General features: G+C 37.2%; 1 protein-coding gene across 17 annotated transcripts in view; it reads right to left on the bottom strand.

The window, feature by feature from the left end:
- BCLAF3 (BCLAF1 and THRAP3 family member 3) overlaps positions 1-14,562 on the bottom strand; it is an 81,400-nt gene that overhangs the window by 29,243 nt on the left and 37,595 nt on the right. For 15 of the 17 annotated variants that reach the window (XR_009538384.1, XR_009538385.1, XR_009538382.1 and 12 more), the window contains 4 exons: positions 8,577-8,752; positions 6,948-7,062; positions 6,172-6,235; positions 4,380-4,495 (listed from right to left, as the gene is read on the bottom strand). Coding sequence is in view for 14 of the 17 variants with exons in the window: in XM_060136876.1 (XP_059992859.1) it covers positions 4,380-4,495; positions 6,172-6,235; positions 6,948-7,062; positions 8,577-8,752 (471 nt within the window). In the remaining 3 variants the exon portion in view is untranslated. The remainder of the gene's footprint in view (positions 1-4,379; positions 4,496-6,171; positions 6,236-6,947; positions 7,063-8,576; positions 8,753-14,562) is intronic. The other 2 variants (XM_060136874.1, XM_060136878.1) reach the window with 2 other exon arrangements.

Here is a 14,562-nt window from a genome sequence, read left to right as displayed (position 1 = left end):
ATGATATGGTAGTAAGTCAAAAGAGTAGGGGGCGAAGTCAAACACTGAGAATAATTTCACTTGTTTAAAATATACACATATAGGGCTTCCCTGGTGGCGCAGTGGTTGAGAGTCCGCCTGCCGATGCAGGGGTCACGGGTTCGTGCCCCGGTCTGGGAAGATCCCACATGCCGCAGAGCGGCTGGGCCCATGAACCATGGCCGCTGAGGCTGCGCGTCCGGAGACTGTGCTCCGCAACGGGAGAGGCCACAACAGTGAGAGGCCCGCGTACCCCCCCAAAAAAAAAAAAACCAAAAAAACCACATATATGGCCAGAAAAAAAAAATGATATGAAATGTACTAAATATTAACAGTAATCATCCCTGACTGGTGAAATTAAGAATGCCTTATATTTTTGTTTTTATACTTTACTATATTTTTCCAAATGTTCACCATTAACATGTACTACTTCTATAAACAAAACAATAGACTCTAAAAAGTCCTCTTTGCAAAGCATATATCTGATGAACGGGTAGTACCCAGAATATATAAAGAACCCTTACACCTCAATAATAAAAATATGATAATCCAATTTAAAAATTGGCAAAGGATTTGAATAGATATTTCTCCAAAGACACACAAAAAGCACATGAAAAAATGCTCAATATCATTAGTCATCAGGGAAATGCAAATTAAAACTACAAGAAACTACTTAAAACCCACTAGGATGGCTATAATCAAAAAAATGACAACACCGGTGTTCATAACAGCATTATTCATAATAGCCAAAAGATGGAAACAACCCACATGTCCATCAACACAAAAATGGATAAACAAAATGTGGTGTATTCATACAATGGAATATTATTCAGCCTTATAAAGGAATAAATTATTTTAATGAAATACTGACACATGATACAACATGGATGAAAACATTATGCCACGTGAAATAAGTCAGACTGAAAAGGAAAATTATTGCATGATTCTACTTATATATGTATGAGGTATTCAGAATAGGCAAATTCATAGCGATGGAAAGAATAGAGGCATCAGGGGCTGGGGGTTGGGAGTTACTGTTTAACTGGTACTGAATTTCTGTTTGAGAAGATGAAAAATTCTGGACGTGGGTAGTGGTGATGGTTGCACAACACTGTGAGTGTATTTAATGCCAATGAATTGTATGCTTAAAATGGTGCAAATTCAGTGTTCTAAGTCAGTGCTTAGAACACTGACTAGAACATAGACATTAATATATAAATATTTGTTGAATAGATGAATAAATGATCTTTATAAAGTTAACTCTAGTTCAGTAGATTACAGATTGTTACAACAGCAAAAATAAAAACTGATGTTTTCTATAACTTGCCTAGCTAAAAAGAAAATCTAGGCAGTTTGATGCCCTCTTGAAGTCTACTGATACTATTTTGAAGCTGCTTTATCCCACACATACCACGCCCGTATAACACAGCACCTCAATGACAGTGTAGGGAACTTAGTAATGCTGGTGACAAGAGGGAGAAACGGTGTGTCAGGAGGAGACACGGAGACTTTAGGGTAAGAGGCTGGTCGGAAGTGGGAAAAAATAGAGAACAACAGGGTCTTAGAGACAAGACAGAATGCCCCGGTGTGAGACTTGCTTGGGAAAGGTTTTAAGGTATCAGGGAATAAAAAGTGATCAAGATCTAAATGCATTACAATTTCAGTATCTTCTGTCCTGTCTACACCTTTGGGAAGTCTTCATTCATTCAACAAAGATGAATTGAGCCCAAGGCAGTAGGAATACAATGGTGAGCCAACACAGACACAGAGTCTGCATACAACTTTTAAGGGGGAAAAAAAAAATCACACAGAAGGGAAAGAGCTACATCCTATGATTTATAATTTCCTTGTATTTCACCTCTTCTGTATTTCTATGGAAATCTATACACTGACTTGATTTAAAAGGTTTATGCAAAAATATTAATGAGGTCAATTTTGATAAATTGAATTTTTAAGATAAAAGGATAAAATATTTTTCTTATGTTAACAAGGAAACTGAATTAGGATAAAGTGAGAGATTAAAGCTTCCATATTATTTTTTTAAAAGGATAAACAATAACAACTTCTGGTGAGGATGTGTTAAAAATGGAACCTTCATACGCTGCTGGTGGGAATGTAAAATGGTGCACCCACTGTGGAAATAGCCTGGCAGCTCATCAAAAAGTTAAACATAGTTATCATATGAACCAGCAATTCCAATCCTAGGTATATACAGAAGAAAAGTGAAAAATATATCCACACAAAAAATTGCATACAAATATTCACAGCACCATTATTCACAACAGCCAAAGAGTGGAAATAGCCCAAATATCCATCAACCGGTGAATCGGTGAATGGATAAACAAAATGTGGTGTATCCACACAGTGGAAAGTTATTCAGCCATAAAAGGAATATTCATGCTACAACATGGGGCAACGTAAAAAACATACTACATGAAAGAAGCCCGTCACGAAAGGCCACCTGTTATATGATTGCAATTATATGTCAAGAATAGGCAAATCCATATAGACAGAAAGTAGATTAGTGGCTGTCAGGGGCTGGGAGGATGGAGAAATAGGGAGTGACAACTAATTGTACAGGGTTTCTTTTGGGGGTGATGAAAATGTTTCGAAATTAGATAGTGGTGATAGTTGCACAACTTTGTGATTATACTAAAAACTACTGAATTCTTCACTTTCAAAAGGTGAATTTTATGGTCAGTAATATCTGAATTAAAGAAAAACACTTCATAGCTCCACCATGCCACACCAGCCATCCAATACGAATAAAACAGTTCAACAGATCCAGAAAAAGACACCTTGCAGGAAGACATTTTTGCACCCTACAACGCCACCCTCAAAGCTAACATTAATAATACTTAATGCTGACCAACTTCTCTGTAGCTTACATGCATCACTTTACTTAATTTTCACCACTACCGTGAGGTAAGTATAATTCTTATCTCTATTTTACGCTGAGGAAACAGAGATTAAGTAACTTGCCCAAGGTCAGTCACATAGCTAGGTATCTACAGAGCCAGGAGTTGAACTCAGGTGTTAACTCCATTGCTCAAGCTCTTCATCACCTCAAAGGGTAAAGATATATTCTGAGGCCATACATGGTCTTTATAATTTGTTGATTATCTTAAATCTGTTTTAAAAAACCTTTTTCTTGGTACACTGAGTTTCTCACACTTGCTGAGTAGTCAAGAAAAGCATGACTGAGAGCTTGTGTCACTAAAGAGCACAGTCATGCCGTGTCATATTAGGAAACTGGAGACTCACCCACCAAGGGACAAGATTTTAACTATTTTCAATTGTTTCATATGCCTCAGCACACAGTTTTGCTATCTTTTAATTAGTCCCAAACTTATTGTCAGTATCAAGTCCAGTTTTAAACAAGCTCCACGTATCTTGACCTAGTTGGCCATAGACATGACTTATAAGTCTAGTCAAGTATTTAATTTTTGAAACTAAGGACTATGTTAAGAGAATTAGCACTGGTCCTTTCTATTCATACATTCCCACCTTCTGGGAGATCCAAATAGTTTGAGGACCCTTGAGTGAACTGGAAATTTTTTCCCATTAAATTATATCTCATAATCATATGAGGTCCCAGAGTTGCCATGAGTTCTACATAGTTCTCAGGACTAGGGATAAACTGGGACCAATCTAGAATACTCAGAGCCCCTAAAAAGAGGTACAGCGTTGGGAAAGAAAAACAAGGATCTACTGACAATCAATTTGCCACTCATGGCATAAGTACTTCACATGTGCCAGTTCATTTAATATTTATAACCTGTCCAACATAAATTGGTTATTCTCATTTTATAGAGGAAAAGGCTCCAGAAACTAGGCAAGTTTGCCCAAGAGCAAACAGCTTGTACACTGGCAGAAGTAGGATTCAAACTCAGGTCTCTTCTGCATTTTCTACTACACCTGCCTCTGTTTCACGGACAGACATCCACAAAGAGTTCTGAAAGAGGACAGCACTGACCTCAGGAAATTTTGCAACATTCAAAGACTACCAGAATCTAAAGGGTAGAATGAGTCAGAGTTTCAACCAGCTCGAGCCAAATAGTCCATAAATTTGCTGGTCTTGGCTCCTGCTAATATTAAAAAAGCTACTACACTTCTCTCTAGATTACAAAGACATCAAATACTCACCTACCCCATAATTTTTATTGTTTCAATGAAATAGCATATGATGACCACTGAATAACTTTGAAACATTTTAACAGATTTCACTTAAACATGTAAAATGGATTTGAGGAATTAAATTCCTACACTAAAGTGAAAATTACCATCACACACAGAAAATTGGAAAATATGCTAAAACCAAAAGCTGTCTGATAACAGGATGTTTTTCATCTACTGATTACCTCTCTGCAGCACTAGCTATGTGAAAAATGTGCTCATCTTCATTCTGTAACCGTTCTTTTCTCCTTCTTTCAATGTCATGTCGTAGGTCATTTGGATCTATTATTTTGACCAGAGTCTGAGGAATTTTGACAGAAGACAAACCATTCACATTACTGTTAGTTGCACAAAGACCATATCGAACAAGAACCTTAAGTAAAAGTCCTAAATAAGTTACCTTGTACTCATCCTGCTCATGCTAGTGTAAACTGATAAAAATATTTTGAGACACAATTGACAATACAGAGTCAGAAAAGTTCATAACACTGAACCAAGAATCCCACTTCTGGGATTCTATACCAAAGAAACGTCTATCTACCCAAGTATATTCAAAATATTATATTTTAAAAATAACCATAAAATGAAAGTAACTTAAGTGTGAAAAAAAATTTAAAGGAGAAGGGAAGAATAATTTTATGGTAAATTTAAGTCATAGGAGTAATGTACAAGCATTTAAATTATGATAATGTAGACTATGTGGAAGTAACCATGGAAAAACACTTACTGAATAGTTAATTAAAACTTACAAAGACTCAATTATAAAAAGGTCATTGGGAGTTCAGAGATTTTACATAAAAGGAATGTTACTATAGTTTAAGTAAAAAGATAAAGCATCCAAAACTACATGTACTGTGGTAGTGTATGTTAAAGCGCTAGACATAAGACTGCAAGGAAAGATGATCAAATAAGATTTTGTCTTAAGTGGTTGAATTAGGGGTGATTTTTTTTAAATCCTCAAATTTCCTATAAGTTTATTATAGTACTTTGATGAGCAGAAATTTTCTGAAAGTATCATTTATTCAATAAACTAACCTATCTCCATAAGTACAATAAAACTGTAACCATTCACAAGTGAAAATATTATTTATATATTCTATCACAAATGTATTAAAATCTCTCCTCTATAAAAACTCTTCACTCGCAATGAATAAATTAGCAGTTCTTTTAGAACTTGATATATTTCTTCTAAAACAAGAGCCAGTTTTCTTCCCCCTGGGCTAGTTAAGATAGTTTTTCTAATTAGCAAAGAAATGGCGGGGAGGGAGGTGTTATGGGTGGGAACAATTAAAAAAATTCAGGGGCTTCCCTGGTGGCGCAGTGGTTGAGAGTCCGCCTGCCAGTGCAGGGGACGCGGGTTCGTGCCCCGGTCCGGGAAGATCCCATGTGCCGCGGAGCGGCTAGGCCCGTGAGCCATGCCCGCTGAGCCTGCGCGTCCGGAGCCTGTGCTCCGCAATGGGAGAGGCCACAACAGTGAGAGGCCCGCGTAAAAATTCAGTATTATTTCCATTATTTTTCTAGTTCATATTCCATAGAATGTTTCACACAATCTTCAGTAAACAGAAGAGCAGTGTCAAATGAAACTAAGTTCCTTTGCATTCATTCTACATACAACTTAAAAATATATCCCACATGACTGCTTTGGAAAAAACAGGTATCAAACATACTTTCTGCAAGCTTTACAGTGTGAAGTTTTGGAATGAACATTAAACACTACAATTTTATGTCAATTTTACAAAGCTGTTACCCTCAGGGATTGTCTCTCTTAGGGCATATTTTTGTCTTTTGCCAGTGTTCTCTCTGCAATCTTTTGATAACTAGAGTCACTTGGAGAGCTTTGTAAATTTCGGATTCCTGGGTCTCCATCATTCTTCCTCACCCACTTTAACTACCTTTTTTACTCCCAATGACCAGTTCCGTTTCCCATTAGTATACCAACAATAAGATAATCTCTCATCAAAAATTATATTCACTTACCTGTTCTGAATCATATACCATAGTTTGTTTACTCTGAAGCTCGGCCAAAGACATATCTATTCTCCTAAAATAATAAAGGCATATTACAATTAAATAATTATGTTATACACTGAAATCTTGACTCCATTATTACAGAATGGATTTCGAAATAACGCTGGTGTGTCTTGGAGGAAGAAAAAGAAATCTGCTACCAGGTAGTTTTTCACCTATATGGCAGTCTCCCAGGACATACATATCCTGTAAACAACATCACAGTGACACCTCAGTGGTTCTCAAATCACTAGTCTGTGTAACCTTAAACTTGGCTCCGGTGATCTACCGCATTCTAACATTGATTCAACTCAGCTCACAAGACAGGGCGCACCACCTGTTTGGACAGGTGCCAGCAGAAGAAGACATAGGTTTTCATCCGGCTGCCCTCAGAACAGCCATTTCTGACCACATGAAGCAACCCATGATTTCAATGGCTCGACAACTGTCTTTCATCTTCCAGTGATAACTTCAGTAGGCAATTACTATAGACACAGCAGAATCAAAGTTAGGTAGGTAAATATTTTCAAAGTCCTACACATTTAAACAATGCTAGTCATGGCTTCAATATAACCTAGTCTATCAAAGTGCACTGGCCCAGTACCTGCTTGGGTTAGTCCTGTTTTTAGGCAGGAAATGCAGTTCTAGAGTCTACAACAAGCCCAGGAGGCAGGCAGCACCTTCCCACAATCTGTTCTGAGGCTCATTCCCATGAGTTAAATGGGCATACAATAATCACTCATTACCTGTGAATTTCTGGATCTGAGTTCAATTTAAATTCATTTACATCTGCAGCTTGTGTAACTTGCATTTTTGAGAAACGCTCATGTAGAGTAATTCCAAGTGATGGAAAATAATCTGCTGCAAAAGGGAAAAAAAAGTTTTATCTCAATGTAAAACTGATTCCACTTAAAAGATTATATATAATAAGCACAGGAAGAAGGGACTATTAAAAAACATCCAACCTGTTTTCTCTTGAAAACATATGGGACCTAAGCTTATTCCACAGACTAATTTGTAGTGCTCACACACTTTCCCAAGCCCAAGCAACAGTAAACGGATTTATGAACCCAAAGATTCTGTTCCTATTTAACATGTCTGCTTACTTGCCAGGGGGAAAAGACAGTGGCTCTCTCAAAGAGAGGACAGGACCTTTCTTCTCCTAGGTAAGATCTTCCTACATCTGGGAAGTAAAGCTGGTATACAGCTCTACTCTTCACCTAGAGTAAAAAATAACTCCAAAAACAACCCTGAAACATCAAAACAATTCTGAACAAATGTTAAATGTTATGTTTACATATCACAGAAGGCCTCCTAATGCCATTTTACTTTAACATTAACTGAAGTTCATGAAGACATTCTGAAAGCGGCTATGCTACAAGCTTTTAACAGAATAAAGAGAAAGATAATACACTTGACCCATGAGAATGCTAAAGCAATCCTTTTCCCTAACTTACTGTTCCTGTTCCGGGACGATCTCCTGAATTTTTCTACAATACCAGCTCCCTGTCTGCCAAGAATCACACTTCTTTTGGGTAAGAGGGGCTGGAATTGAGAAGGTGAACTGTTTCAAACTGCATGCTTTAAAGTAAATATGTGCCTTAGTTTGAGGGCTGCAAAGAAAATAATTCATTTGCAAAATATGTTTTATGAAGGTAAAAAAGATTAACACAGTTATCTAGTAAGAAATATAAAATTATAAATTTTGAAATTCTCGAAAGATCCCAGTTTATAATACCCACAACTGCCTTATTTATGCAGCATCAATAAGGAAAGTTATTTTACATGACTAAATTATCCAATTAATGGAAACTGGCCAGAAGCAAAAGCAAAACACAACAGCTCAATGTAAACCTTTGAAGTATTTATTATGCAATGTCCTGATGTCATCATGTATAACAAATCAAACTGGAATCTTCTATTGATCGCTTAGCATCACCCTTATGGCACAAAGTCCCAGTAATGCCCTCAGGGGCTTTAAGAATACGACCAAATGACCTATACTTCCAAATTTCTTGAGTTTCTTGAGTTTCATATCTGGTTTTTGTTATTTCCTCCTTCCTATTCAGTTATCAGTTATTGCTTCTTTCTGCTCTCAGTACACCTGTCTTTTGCAGTAGCCAACCTCTTCCTTTATAACTTTCAATTTGTAATCTACTATGAGTTGAAGCATCAAGTTATTGGAACTACATATAAAGAACAACTAGGCTTGAATTAATACGTGCTACTCTCTTCACCAGATTTCCTAATTAATGATCTAACTTATAATGAAATATTAATTACTACTACAATATCACAGATATTTACCTATGTCTCCTGAAAAGTCAGTACATTATTTTTGTGTTATCCCTAATGTATGTGTGAAATATACCAACCTTTAACTTGATGGATTATAGTTATGATTTCCTGAGCAAATTCTCCTGTAGGTTTGTTTTCAGTATTCTGAGTTGAGTCAAGATGTTCAAACACTGGATGAAAGTTTTCACTTTTCCTGCCAACAGCAACCAAATCATGTGACATCTGTCTCTCTGTGGAATAGCTAGAAGCAACCCTAGAATAATTTGTAAATGTTTAACTAAATTTGAGACTATTTTACTGAGAAAATAACTGTAAAAGTTAATCAAGATAGCTATAAAACTAAAAAGATGTTTATCTTTTCTTATAATTAAGGCACTAAATTGTATGCCATAAAACATGTACAATAATGAGTAGGAGAAAATAGCTATAGGTACACGGTTTTGAGTTCTCCTTTTCAAATCAGAGATCATTAAATATTTGCCACTTTAATAATAAAATCCTCAAAGTTCTAAGCTAAACAATTTTTACTTCAAAAAATACAGCAAGGCATTGAAGACACTCAATATGCAAAAAGTAATCATTATTTTCTACTCCCAAATGTCCATAAAATTGTAAAGCCAGCAAGCTTACACTATCTTGAAATACTACCATACTTTAAAAGCTGATATCAAACATAATAACGTCTCTGACTTCATAAAAGTCCTTAAAACTCCATGTCAGTAATGAGAAGCTGAGAATAGTATTTTGAAATCAAATTCTGTTGAGATTAATTTAATCACTTACAAAGTCTCACTGAACTCTCAGAAAATAGTCTTAGTTGTTATCACAGTTATGATCATTAGGAGCAATGACAGTGTTTACCCTAAATATATCCTTAAAGAAATACTACCATTTATTATGTAACCCCAACCATCTTACCATTTTAATGCTTTCTGAATCTTTACAACTTTCATTAAGAGCTTTCCTGACCTTTAAGTACCATTATAAAGCCATGATTATGACATATAACTAACAATTATTCATGCCAAACAAAGGGGCTCAGAGCTTACAAACATTATCTCATTTAATCTTTGCAATAGCTCTATGGGGAGGTGTCATGATATCGAGACAATGGATGTCTTGGTTGTTTTGCTTTTCATCCCAGAGGTTAAGCATTCCTATGAACATAATCCTTCCAAATGTCTTAGTGGGAAAGTTTACTTTATTCCAATAATGCTACTCCTGCTTAAAACTACTCATATTCTTCATCTGGAGGCAGTTTATGCATCACAGAAGAAAATGCCTCATTATTTATATTTATTCCTCATTTTGGACCCAAAATGGCACTAACCAGCTTATACCCATCTTACTCCTCTGCATTTAACTCTGAATAGCTTTTGGCTCTTCCCGAAACACAAGTTTCAGGAGTTGACGTGTGAGCTAGGCTTTGAAGGTTGGTGTGTTTTAGACATGTGGAGATGAGATGAAAGACGTTTTACGTTTATAGGTTAACAAAGGCAGAAAACACACCTAGGAACTTTGAGCTGTGTGATCTGAGCAGTCTGGGGAAAGGTAGGAGGGCAGGAGGTGTGAAGGTAAGACGCCACACTGCCAGCCTGATGTGACAGGATTAGCTGATGGGAGAGGGTGGGAGGCTCAGTTCTGGCCGCCAGAGGACTGCCTTCTATCAGGTGTCTTGGAAGGGTGTTGCGGTTGACAAGGCCAGTTAGGGGACTTTTGTGAAAAAAGTAATGAGATGCTGAATTAAGGGAGTGTCAGTCTCCCTAATCCTTTTACCTCAACTCCAAAAATTCTACATGTGTTCTTAGGAAGACATGAGCAAACTAATGACTCGGAAAGTGCTTTGTGATAGTTATTAGCTGGAAGAAAACGGAGAAAGGAAAACTTTACATGTGTCATACAGATTTTGTTATCTATTATAAGCTTCCAGAGGGCAGGGGATTATACATTAGTTTTGGTGGTTGGGTTTTTGTTACTGTTGTTTTGCCAAGCAGTTGGTTTTGTGGATGGATCTTAATGTGTAGAAGAGGAAATTAAGGTTTAATGTAGCTTTTTAATGTTTTCTTAGTTATTATGCACAACACTCAAGTGAATGGCAGAGGAAATATCCTTAAACAGAGAAGGAAAACTGGGGTGGAGTGGTGGGAGGGAACAGAGAACCTGGAAGATTTAATCAGACCAGAAGTAGATGTAGTATTAGAATACAGGTGTTGGCTATATTTTAATTTTTAAAACTGTCTAAAATGCATCTCAAATGAGAACATTTGATCTTTTCAGCTTAACTATTGTATTGGGGGTATTTTGTGAAATCGTTAACTTGTTGATCAGTAATGTCATGGGAAATATAAAAAGGAAAATATGAACAAAGAGGTGATTAAATTTATAAATGGAAATACCTAGAACATTTTGCATTCTAAAGTTTCTAGAAACTTTTCCTTATAGCAAAAGTATAATTATTTTTAAAAGACTAAATTTCAGGTTATACTATTTTCATGTGTATTTTCTCGAAGGATGATCACTGATATTTTTTTATTAAAAATATTGTTGTGGGGTGTCTCTAGAGCACATTTTTTAACTGATAACAAGTTTAAACACTAAAATTTCAGGAATTAAGTGTAGCTTCAGAGTATACCACAGCACTCCTATGAACTGAGAGTTGGACTTGGAGTGGGGATGAGAGTTAGGCCAGTAATAAAAAATTAGAAGTAAATTTTACTAATTATCTGGTGAAAAATTAGAAGCCTTTATCAGCTGGCTTCGTCTTGGGAGAAACTGAGACTGCAATAAAAACCATTATCAACTGATTTCCCCTTATAGATAGATCATTTTTATAGTTCCATTTAAACATCTTATTTTTCTCCTGTAAAAAAAATTTTAAAGCTGTTTTTTGGGTATGGAACACGCTTTTTGTACCATTAAACCCCTTTAAACAGAGAGCATTTGTAATTCTTTTGTTAGTGGAGGTTGTTACAGGGCCATTCTAGCTTCTAGCATTCTAGCTTCTAGACATTTCACTAAATGTCTCTTACTAGTTATCAGATACACAGTGAGAAGCTTGGAGCAAATTAGGAGGAGAGAAAGGATATGGGCCTTCTAATGAAAGTCTTTCTGATGAGTCAAGGAAACCACATCAGTGGCATCAACCTGCGGCATAATCACTCCTCCATGTTTCTGCCTTGGCAGGGAGTCGTCTCGACAGGTCTGGTTTGAGAGCAGGGAGCATGAAAAGTCAGATGGAAGCTTTTCCTCTGAGAAGTTAAAAATAGGCACTCAAAACCATCTTGTTAGAGGAGTTTAATTTTTTAAAGAATATCTGTAAGCCCCTCATAACCGTGGAGCGGTTTTGGATATATGGCTGTTAGTGACGTAAATAAATAAGTAAATACATACACGTGTACACCCACACCCCAAAATGTATCCATCTGATTGATTTTTGTTATATGAAGAGGTATTATTTTTTTCTTGTGGTGCTGCTATTTAAGACATATCTCAGGGCTCTCTTCTGGATTTATCTTCAGAGCCTGAAACATCATCATGAAGAACCCTAGCAGCTGTAAATCTCAATTCTTTGGATGGTGGAGTCGCACACCACCTCACACATTCACTCCACTGTGCCGTGGTATTACCAACGTCATCCCATGGTCTATCAGACCAGAGGAGAAGAAACCTAATCCTATGTGGATCCATAGTCCCAGGGCACCCTAACAGATTGTCTCACAGGGTAGGTCCTCAAAAAATACCCGCTGAAGGAATACATGATAAAATGGAAAATGACTTGGACAATATGAAGTGGTGAGTTTCAGCTAAAAAGATGACAGACTTAAAATTGTGAGGCCAATTTAATTTTGTTTTTTAACTTTCTTAGCTTACTTTAAAATTTTTTACTTAGTTTAGACCAATTTAAAATTTTTCATTTTTTATAATAGAAAATCTCAAATATATACAAAAGTTCAGAGGATCCTATGATGAACCTGTCAAGCCAGCTTCAACAGTTATCAACATATGACCAATTGAAGCAGACTCGCAGAGCCAGGAAGAACTACCGGTTAATTTGGGCCCCAAAGTCATTGCCAGGTGACCTGCCCAATGTCACAGAGCTGCTCAGTGACCCACTGGAAGACAAAAACCTATGCATCCCAACATCAAACAGAATGTTTATCTCCCTATACTAGGACCCCTAAGAGACACTAAGAGAAGCTAGGGTGAAACATAGGAATGAAAGGGAAACTTCTTTCAATTTTTGATTTTCAAAAATGTATATGAGAAATATTAGGGGGAAAAAACCCTTAGTTTTTTTGTGATACATAACAGCAAGGTAGCAGGTATGTGTATCACAAAAATATCTCCACCCACAGCTTATTTTGCCTCCAGCCAAATGCCCATCAAAGGTAAACTTGTGTGATTAGGCTACCTTCCTTCAATGCTCGCTGTGGTTTTTCACTCTTCTGCAGCCTAGGCAGCAGCTGTTTCCTCAGAGCATGTGGGCTCCAGTGTCTTCTGGGGCTCATCACCCGCCTCATCCCCCTTTCAGTATGGGGAAAGACCGGGTGGGGGGTAGGGAGGCCCTCTCTATATCTCTTCAGTGAGAAATAAAGGATTAAATGCAAATGTGGCTGAGGCACTCAGTCTAACATCAACTTCGCTAGCCAACCTTCTCATCCTAGATGCCTAGTCCCAGCACCTGAGAAGTCAAAGGAGCCTCGGTCCAGGTCCACCTGCCCCAGCTTACTCTTCTCCGGAGACTGGCAGGCTCTCCTCCTCCCTCTCACCTCCTTCCTAGCCTGACCAAGGTTCAGTCTCTCACCTACTCCACCCAACATTAAACCAAAACTCCCTTCACCTGCCCCAAGACTTCCAGATGTATACAACAGTGAGTGTTTGGGGTTCATAACAACCTTAGTACAGATTTTCATATTGTGACTCCCTAATTTCATTCTGAAATATATAATTATGACTCTTGTGTAACTTCTACCTCTGATAACGCAGTTTCTGACAAAGTAGGTCACTAGAATATCGGCTTTGTGTCTACCTACTGCTATTCTAGATACAAATTAGAATCTAGAAAAATCACTAGGTGATAAACGTACGTTTTCAACTGCATTAATAACTGAAAGAACATATATCAATACTTGACCAAAGCTAAGAAAGTAAACAAATGCATAAAATGAACCATCTTAGTGTTTCCAAAAAAGTGCATAAACCTCTCTAGATTTTAACCAACAAATAACCTCTCTGCACTCTATGATTATTTTAATCTTGTTAAGCAGAGGAAAACCTAATTTATGTTAGCAGTTGAGAACATGGCTCTATTGAGGGTATTAACTACCTTTGTTTTATGGACACTTCATCAGTCCACATATAACTAAATCCAACCCCACAAAATTCTTCCACAACTCATTCATCAATTAATGATTATAATCAGAGAGAAAGATTTTTGTTGACTATGATGCATTGCCATACTGAAAAGGTGCATATATTTATTAAATTATTTATTCTTCAAGTCTTTGAATAGAAAGGACTTACAGTGAAGCTCTTTATTACACAAGCCGTTCTACAGGTCCTTGACAGGTAATTCAAACACGTACTGACAGGCCCCACTAATGGGTCATGAAATTCATAAAAGGACAGTTTATAAATTTATTTATTTATTTATTTATTTATTTATTTATTTTGTGGTACGCGGGCCTCTCACTGCTGTGGCCTCTCCCGTTGCGGAGCACAGGCTCCGGACGCGCAGGCTCAGCGGCCATGGCTCATGGGCCCAGCCGCTCCGCGGCATGTGGGATCTTCCCGGACCGGGGCACAGACCCATGTCCCCTGCATCGGCAGGCAGACTCTCAACCACTGTGCCACGAGGGAAGCCCCAGTTTATAAATTTAAAACAAAAGTTACAGCAGCCTCAATTTTAGGAAGCTCATTTTGGTGACACATGATGAAGATCAAGCTTCTATTTCTCAATATCAAATTATAAAATTAACAGTGTTTAGCATCTCTAATGAGGTCTACTAAAATAAAATCCTTCAAAACTGGTACTTCTAGCATTCTTTAAAAATGTTACAGCCA

The sequence above is a fragment of the Lagenorhynchus albirostris genome, chromosome X (genome assembly GCF_949774975.1).
Source record: "Lagenorhynchus albirostris chromosome X, mLagAlb1.1, whole genome shotgun sequence".
NCBI classification, from domain to species: domain Eukaryota; kingdom Metazoa; phylum Chordata; class Mammalia; order Artiodactyla; family Delphinidae; genus Lagenorhynchus; species Lagenorhynchus albirostris.
Note: the sequence above shows the minus strand (reverse complement) of the source record. Positions and strands in the feature narration are given on the sequence as shown.